The 9,153-nt window shown below is 34.0% G+C and overlaps 1 protein-coding gene across 1 annotated transcript; it reads right to left on the reverse strand.

Moving 5' to 3' along the window:
* Window positions 1–7,050: 7,050 nt before the first annotated feature.
* On the reverse strand, window positions 7,051–7,368 carry LOC143608005 (uncharacterized). Its single transcript, XM_077083232.1, has one exon. It carries the CDS (start codon window positions 7,366–7,368, stop codon window positions 7,051–7,053), a length of 318 nt encoding a protein of 105 aa, XP_076939347.1.
* Between the last annotated feature and the right edge of the window lie 1,785 nt (window positions 7,369–9,153).

A 9,153-nucleotide genomic window follows, 5' to 3' on the forward strand; every position in this document is an offset into this window, starting at 1 on the left:
TTACCATTTTACCCCCACAAACATCTATATATAGTTTAGGTTGGGTATTGGTTAGATCACACTTGATTATACAACTCCAAACGCTCTAAACGTTTATTTCATACGCGATTATACAACTCCAAACGCTCTTCTTTCGTAGTCGTTTATTTCATACTCGAGTATACCACTCTTAATTCGTAGTCGATTATCATGGCCTCCCAAAGTGCTGCTTCATCGGTCAACATGGGTGCCTCGAACACGGGAGAAACCGTCGTTCGGGTCATCCCCACGAAACGAAACCAAGATATTTGGCAACATTTCGACCTATGCGAAATGTCTAACGGAACCCAAAAAGCTAGATGCAAACATTGTTTGAAGTTTTATAACAAAGAAGCAAACTCCAGTTTAAGAGCTCATGTAGAAAAGCCCTCTTGCAAGGTCTTGAAGGACGAATCCGGAAGTAGTTCGCAGCCGGAGATGACGAATCAAGGAACGGTGTTTACGTACGACCTTGAAGCGGTACGTCAACAGTTTGGCAACTTTGTGATTCAACAATCACTTCCTTTCAACCACTTCGACAACCCTCAATTCACGGAGATGATGCAAAAGTATGTTCAACCACGCTACCAACACGTAAGTCGTTCGACCCTTAGAAGAGATTGTCTTAAAGCATGGAAAAACGCTAAATCCGAACTAATTTCATACTTTTCAAACTTACAAACTGGTGTGAACTTAACAACGGATGTGTGGTCGGTACCTAATGGTTCGCCCGACTCATACATTTGTGTGACGGCTCATTGGGTTGACCCCCGGTCGTGGCAAATGATGAAACGAACCGTTGCGTTTCAATTGTTTGATTACCCGCACACGGGTAGAAATATTTTTAAACTCTTGGATAAAGTCATTCGACAATACAAGATTGAAGATAAAATCTTTTCAATATCGTTTGATAACGCGTCCAACAATACGGCCGCGGTTGGCCATTTAAAATTAAAGTATAAACCTATCTGTGATGGAGCGTTTTTTCATAGCCGATGCATTGCACATATTATCAACTTGGCCGTGCAAGATGGGTTAAACGTGATCGAAACGCAAAGAAACAATTTTAAAAGAATGTTACGAGATGTTTTTAGCAACAATTCAACATTTTCAAGATACAAAAAATTTTGTGAAGAAGCTAACTGTCAATGGTTGGGGCCTAATTGGGATTGTCCAACAAGATGGAACTCGACTTGTGAAATGTTTGAGAAAGCCATCCAACAAAAACAATCGTTAATTGCGTTTCATCAAATTTTGTCAAATAGGGGTAAATGTGCACCGTACGATCCTAGAAACTGGTTATTGATTGAGATCGTTACGGAGGTTCTTCAAATTTTTAAATCTTGCACAACTAGTTTATCCGGGGTTTACTATCCAACAAGCCCCATTGCTTTACCAAAAATTGCTGTCATGTGCACAAAGTTGACTGAAATTCATTGTAGGGGTGCACCTTATTTTGATATGGGTGCAAAAATGAAAGAAAAATTTAGAAAATATTTTCAACAACTACCCGCTGTTTTGACCTGTGCGGCTGCGTTAAACCCTTGCATCAATGTTGGTGGTGTTGAAGCTTTAATAGAAAAAATTTGTGATGAGCTAGAGTTAAACGACGATCAAAACCCCCATTATAACCAAACTTTAAAGAATGCTTTCAACACCACCTTGGCAAACATGTATGATGTTTACCTTACAAAACACGGGTCGTCTTCCCAAATTCATGACTCGTTAAGAGCTGTTGCCCAATCCCAATCCCAAACCGACCTTGAAATGGGGATGTACTACATGATTTGGGAAGACGCCGGTAAACGTCAAAGGGTAAACACCCCAAGCAGTGAACTTGGAAGGTATGGTGGTACCAACTTTGTGAAACACATGACTCCGGATGAATTTAGAAGTCTTGATTTGCTGGCTTGGTGGAGAGGTAAGGAGGATGAGTTTCCGATCCTCGCCGCCATGGCCAAAGATTTACTAACGGTCCAAGCTTCCACGGTAGCTTCGGAGTCTGCTTTTTCTGTTTCTGGCAGGGTTATATTAATTAGGAGGACTCGACTCACTCCACCAGCTGTAGAGATGTCGATTTGCTACAAGGATTACTTGGACTCTTTAGATAGGGCACAACATCAACGCTCACTCGAGGGGGAAATGGAGTATGAGGCGGCCTTGTATGAAGACGAGGTCAATCAAGGACACACTCAACCAATGACCGATGAAGAAGCCGCGTACGACGATTACCTAAGGAATAGCTCGGGATCGGGTAGCGAAGAAAATGAGTAACAAACATCAACTTGTTAATGTAATCGTGTCTAAGCATTCTTTAATGTTTGTATTTTTGAGTTACGAATATGCGATAACGATTTAATGTTTGTATTTTTAATGTAAAAGCTATAAATGAAAGTTATGTGTTTTTAATCTTCCAAGCAAAGAATGCTAACAACGAAACCCTAAACCCTAAACCCTAAAGCAAAAAAAAAAAAAAAAAAAAAAAAAAAAAAAAAAAAAAAAAAAAACCGGTTAACCGGTTAGACCGGTTATTAAAAACCGGTTATAAAAAAACCGGTTTAATAACCGGTTCTAACCGGTTTCTAAACCGGTCCAAACCGGTTTGGCCGGTTTGAGTTTTCATTGATAAAAACCGGTTAATAACCGGTCCGGTTATTAACCGAACCGGTTTTTTTCTGGATAAAAAAAACCGGTCCGGTTAATAACCGAACCGGTTTTTTCAAAAAAACCGATTTGTGCACCTCTACTTTTAGGTATAGGATTAATGAGTCTCTGCATGCAAGCATTACCAAATTACAAAACCAGAAAATAAGAAACGAATGTTGCGGTCAGTTATAAACTCTTTATGAAGCTTTGAAACTCTGCTTTTGATTCCCTTAAACGGTGATACTATTATTCACACTAACATTCACGACACCTAGTTTATTGTATTGTTTATTCGATACAACTTCTTCACACACCGTCAATTTTGATTGATCCAACATGGCACCCTACAGACCCAAACCAAACTAATTATATCATATCCTCAATAATCATAAGTATTAAATATATGGAAAAAATTATATAAAATCCAAACTAAAGGTGCCCCATGTGCAGCTCTCTAGGCCAAATAGTCACGCGACTTGAAGTACGTTGCATATTTATTTGACCACTCGTTCAACTTTCCATGAATGTGCTTAGATCCAACCAAATCTCCTCAAAACATAATTCTTCCACAGCTCACCTTTTGAGAAATACAAATAAATATAAAAATTAATATAATTATAATCCAAACAATGAAAAAGAACCTGTAAGGTGAAAATATTATTCTCTTAACACCTGTAATATCCAAATCAGCTTCTTTTATCGCGATACTCTCTGCATATACTCTACACCGCAACACACATTCACAACCGAAAAGAGCACCATTTCTATGTCTTTATGTGATAATTTCCACAGCTGAAAAAGAAGAGACAAATTAGTTAAATTTAATTTTCAATATTAATATTTCCATGATTAGTTTAAAGATCAACAAGTAACCATATTTCAATATTAATAAAATGCAAAATACTTAGTTTTTCTTAATCTTATCTTAAAACAATGAATAATGATACTAAAATTTCTTAGCTTTTCTAGAATTGGCAAACAACAATTTTATATCAACATATCTTAAAACTAAAATGAAACCACTGGCCACTGTACCACACTATGGTCTTATTTCAGTTTAAAAGTTTAGAAGATTACGAGACTTGTACAATATAAAAAAAATGATAACTTTTCATCTCTAAAAAAATATGCTTACAATTCTTTAGCAGTCTAACTTGCTTTCGGAAGCCACTGATCTTATCATCCATATTAGTTTGCAATGGATCAGTGCGTAGTTGGATAAAATCACAACCAGTCCCCCTTGTCTGTGCTGAGCCCTTCTCTATAATGATCAGCAAAATTGTTTATGAAACTATATAGAATTAATAAAAAAATGAAATTACTTATTAACTTTAATATGATAACTAAGTAATGTATAAACATAATACTCTTTACACCCTACACCAAGAAAGCCCAAAATAATTCAGCCAATTTGAAAAGATTGATGAAAGGAAACAAATTTAATTTAAGAAAGACTCCTACACATAACTTATAAATTTGAAAAGATTGATGAAAGGAAACTAATTTAATTTATGAAAGACTCCTACACATAACTTATAAATTAATCATACAACTAAAAACCTTAAGAATAAATTATGTGATACTTTATACATTTTCTTTCGATGCCCTATTACACAGGTTGATTATGTCAATATTTCACTTGAAGCAATTTAAAGTAACTGTAAAATTGTCAAATATCAGCATCATTTATATCATGAAAATAGACAATATAAATGTTGAAAAACTAATTAACCAAGTTTCAATATTTCATATACCTTAAAAGGGGCATTTTGACAATCTACAATTTGTTGTAGAACGATGTCGGATGAAAAATGATAGGAAAGAGGATGGATGAAATGAAATTGCAGTGTAAAAATATTTTGATCAAAAGAAATGATATATAAGAGATGTATTATTTGTAAGTTAATACTGGAAGTTATTTTACAATTAATATATTAAAAATAAGTTGACCACTTTATTATAGCCAATCTTTCATTTAAAAATAAGTTGACCACTTTATATAGCCATAAATTAAGCTTTTATTAAAAAATAAGTTGATTATTCTATTATAGCCAAAATTCCATTTATTTTTAGAAATTACATAATTTAACTGTTTCCTATTGTTAAAAAGTCAAGGCAACCTGGAGGTTTGATATTTTCTATTTGAAAATTTTCGTATCAATATTTTAAGTTACGAAAATCAAGAACCTTTATTTTAGACATTTCCTAATATAGAGAATCAGGTATTATATTCGTTTTCATAAAGATACATGTATAATTTATTTTTCCAAAAGTGAAATTAATTTATTGAGTTGAAATGAAAGCCTACAAATTCGAGTGATTCAAAAACTAAAATATGAACACTCATAATTAGTGACTTATGACTTTATTGTTACTATTTATAATTTATCGTTACATTTTTGGTTATTTTTTCACTTAAATGAATATAATAAAAACAAGTCTGATTGTATGGTGGCTAATGATCTTTTGTGCAAGTATGATGTCTTATAAGACGATAAGTTAATATCTAACATAGTTTTGAGTCAGGTACATTTGCAGCCGCTAGTGGAAGAGACACAATCGCCTCTAACAACCTGTTGTGCTGCAATATATTTGCATAAAAGAAAAGAGGATGACCTTACTACGAAAAAAATATATTAAGACCTACTACAGATGTAAAGTTAGTGTTAAATCAAAAGCCATAACATAGAAAAAAAACACATGAAAACTATATGTAATAACCTAAGCTAAAACCTACTAACTCTATGAACCAGCCATAAACCTACACAAACGAACGCACCCAAACTAATACAAAACAAAAACAACAATAGCAAGCTACAACAAGCAACATCAGCTAAAAACTGAATACTAAAAATATACAAACCATAAATCGATTGATACACTAAATAAGCAGCAATCAAATAAACCATATGTTATATAAGTACGACCACAAATTTAAACCTTACAAAAAACAAATTGGTTTTTGCTAAATATGATGTGATAGTGTAAGAATTTTGGTGTGAAAGTCATACTATTTATACACAAGTAGTAAATGATTCAAATTTTGGAGACTTGCATAAAGAAGGAAAGTATTAATGTAATTAATTAAAAACATAAAATTATGGATTTTGAATTAGCTAAAATTATGGACAAAAATATGTAGGTTGCAGTTTGGGATTTTCAAAATTTAAAATACTTGAATGTAATCTTGTTAAATTATATTATAATGACAAAATAATTAAAATTGATATTTTTTAATCTACTTCATATTTCAACCTACAACATTAAGTTATTAGTGTAGAAACTAATTTAATTATTTACATTAATATAATTAATCATCAATGTTTTTAATTCCGTATATCTAAAATTATAATAAATTATGATAATAAAATCCTTAATCATATGATTGAAATTTATAAAAATAGTCAATATAATATAATTAATAAGCAATTGAATAATTAACTAATTGATATAAGTTAGTTACATAATATAATATATAAGCAATTGAATAATTAACTAAATTTAGAATGGTCAAGATTTGTATTTATAGTAAATGTTAAGGATGGTTAATCAAATCCTTAATCAATTGAGCCATTAATTGGTCAACATCCGTATATATATATACTAGGTTATTGACCCGTGGGCGCCACGGGTTGAAAAAGATAAATTTTGTAACACGATCCGGTAATATGAAAGTGGAAAACATAATTTCATACATACATGTGGAGACGATAAAGAGAATATACAATTGTTAATAACATCGGTAACAAAATAAAACTTTATTAAACATAACTTTCAAACGAAAATAATCTGCATTTTACAATCATTCAATAGATTAAAAATAACAATTTCATATATTACTAAATAGTTCCTTATAAACGACATTTGTAGTCACTTTTCTTCCTTGTCTAATATAAGCATTTTATTACTGTCTCTACTCTTTACTCGTGATAAAGCAAAATATAGTTGAACATGTGTAAACACCGGTGCTTGTAGGTATATGCCAACTCTTGCGAGTGATTGGCCTTGACTTTTGTTAATGGTCATTGCAAAACAAACCGTAACAGGAAACTGTCTTCTTTATAATTTGAATGGCAGTTTCTTATCTGAATGAGTTAGACCACCACGAGTTATATAAGTGCGAAACCTAAAATTAGTACCTAAAATTACCTTAACTTTGATTAAACGCCTCCCCAAATTTATAACTTGTAATCTGGTCCCATTGCATAAACCATTCTTCTGATCAATATTCCTTAGTAACATTACTGGCACACCAACTTTTAGAACCAATCTATGATTAGGCATACCAGAAATCTTTAAACCATTTAGAAAATCCGGTGAGTGCAATGCTGCATCAAAACCAGGACCAACACTTTCAGAGTTGTCTAAACTATCAGAACTAAGATATTAAACTTTTTCTCCAGGAAACATAGACAAAAATCTGTCATTAATTTCTTCGACAACCTCATTTAAATGTGCAAGTATGGCCCTTTCTTGGAAATATGAAATATCATTACATTTTTCCAATAATCTTGGATAAACAAAATCAATCAAATCAGAAAGAGCATAGGAAGAATCACGAATTAAAAGATCATCCGGTATCTCTATAATGGCGTTACCATCATTGTCACCACCAAGTTTTCCTTCACCGAGCTCCAACAACCACCCAGCAAATCTAATGGTGTCTTTCAAATTTGATGATTGACATTCGACAGTTAACCTCATATTTTTTGTTAACCTAAGAACCTTGCATTGGGTCCAAATGTGGGATGAACTAAGTGAAGCATTAACAATGTCACTACGCGACCCATTATGTACCACCGATATGATTTGTCTAAAATCACCCTAAAAAATAATCATGTGACATCCCGAATTTTCAAATAATAATATTTTACATATTATTTCTTATAATGGAAAAGTTACTTGAGTATTTAGATGAATAGTAAAATGGTAAAAAGGGAAAGATAAGGAGGTTAATTAAAAGATAATTAATCATGGACTAAAAAGGAAAGATGGGCCTTAAGTCCATGGCTTAAGGGAGTATAAATACCCCTTAAACCCTAAATCTTTCCATTTCCATCCATCTTATCCATTTTACACCACACAAACACACCCAAACTTTCCAATTTCGGTCGCCACCTAGAGTAAGAAGCCGAGATAAAAAATCAACCTTTATTGATAGATCTTTGGGATACAAGATCAATACTTCATAACAAGTTAGTCGTGACCTTATTAACGTCTAAAGGTATGTTCTTTATGATTAAAGGTTACATTTTTGTGAATGGTTTGCTATGAAACTTGACCCTAGAGTAGATTGGGTCTAGATGCTTCATAAAAATGCGAACTTGATGATTAAAATGAACCTAATGGTCTAATGGTAGTATACGGCTTAACGATGAACCCTAGATCTAGCCTAGAACGTTTTTAATCTATAAAGGTCCAAACTTTATGCCTAAAACGGGATAGATCTTGAAGCTGTGATAAGTAATGGGCGTAACGAGTATGAATGATGATGATAAAGGATTAAAAGTTCATGATTTGAACCGTGAATCAAGTATTCTGGGTAGGATGGAAACATAAGATAAAAAACGGGATGAACTGGAGGTTCTCGGCCAGATTGGGAATCCTTGGTCAAACCATGTGGTTCTCGGTCAGCATGCAGCCAACCAGAGTTCTCGGCCATGAGTTCTCTGCCTTGGAGTTCTCGGTTAGAGTTCTCGGTCGGAGTTCTCGGTGGCAGAGATCTCGGTCAAAATTGATGATTTCGGTCAACGATCTTTGTCCCAAGTGTTCTCGGTCACGAGTTCTAGGCTGAGTTCTCTGTCCTTGAGTTCTCGGCCAGTTAGTGACTTGAGGTGGACTTTGGGCCTGGCCAGTTAGGCCAGTTACTTAATGAACAGATGGGCCAAACTTTACTAAGTCCACAGGATGCTAAGCCCATTATCTTAGGCTTAACAAATAATCCCAACTTAGAAAATAAATTAAAATGTTAATGGAAAATGTGTTAAGACAGTTAACGAAAATAAAATTAGAAGAACCAGTTCGTCATGGCAAGTCAGTTCGTTAAGGATAAGTAACGAATTAGAAGTTTAACAGAATGACAGAATGGTCCTTGGACTTAGAAAAGAATGATTTATTTACAAATAAGCCCTTGAACTTTTAAGTAGCATATTATTCAATGATTCAAAATGCTAATGGAAAATGTGTTAAGACAGTTAATGAAAATAAAACTTTTCCAAGCTGACCTGGCAGCTTAACCCCAGCCAGGGGCTCTGCCCCTTTGACCCCGCTAGGGGCTGCCGCCCCTAGAACCCCGCTGCCAGGGGCGCTGCCCCCAGACCCTCGTTCTTTGAGAGTAATAATTAAACTAGAAAGGCGATATGTGTAGTGATAGTTTACTGAAACGTATAATTATTATACAGTTAGTCGTGCACAGCTCAAGAAGGGAATAACCGTAAACGGTGAACGCAACCGCATTGAGGTGAGTTTCTAGCCCCACTTCCTTGTTAT

This window comes from Bidens hawaiensis, unplaced genomic scaffold (genome assembly GCF_021521415.1).
Source record: "Bidens hawaiensis isolate Kalapana, Puna unplaced genomic scaffold, B.hawaiensis_p1.1 tig00093554_1, whole genome shotgun sequence".
Taxonomy (NCBI): domain Eukaryota; kingdom Viridiplantae; phylum Streptophyta; class Magnoliopsida; order Asterales; family Asteraceae; genus Bidens; species Bidens hawaiensis.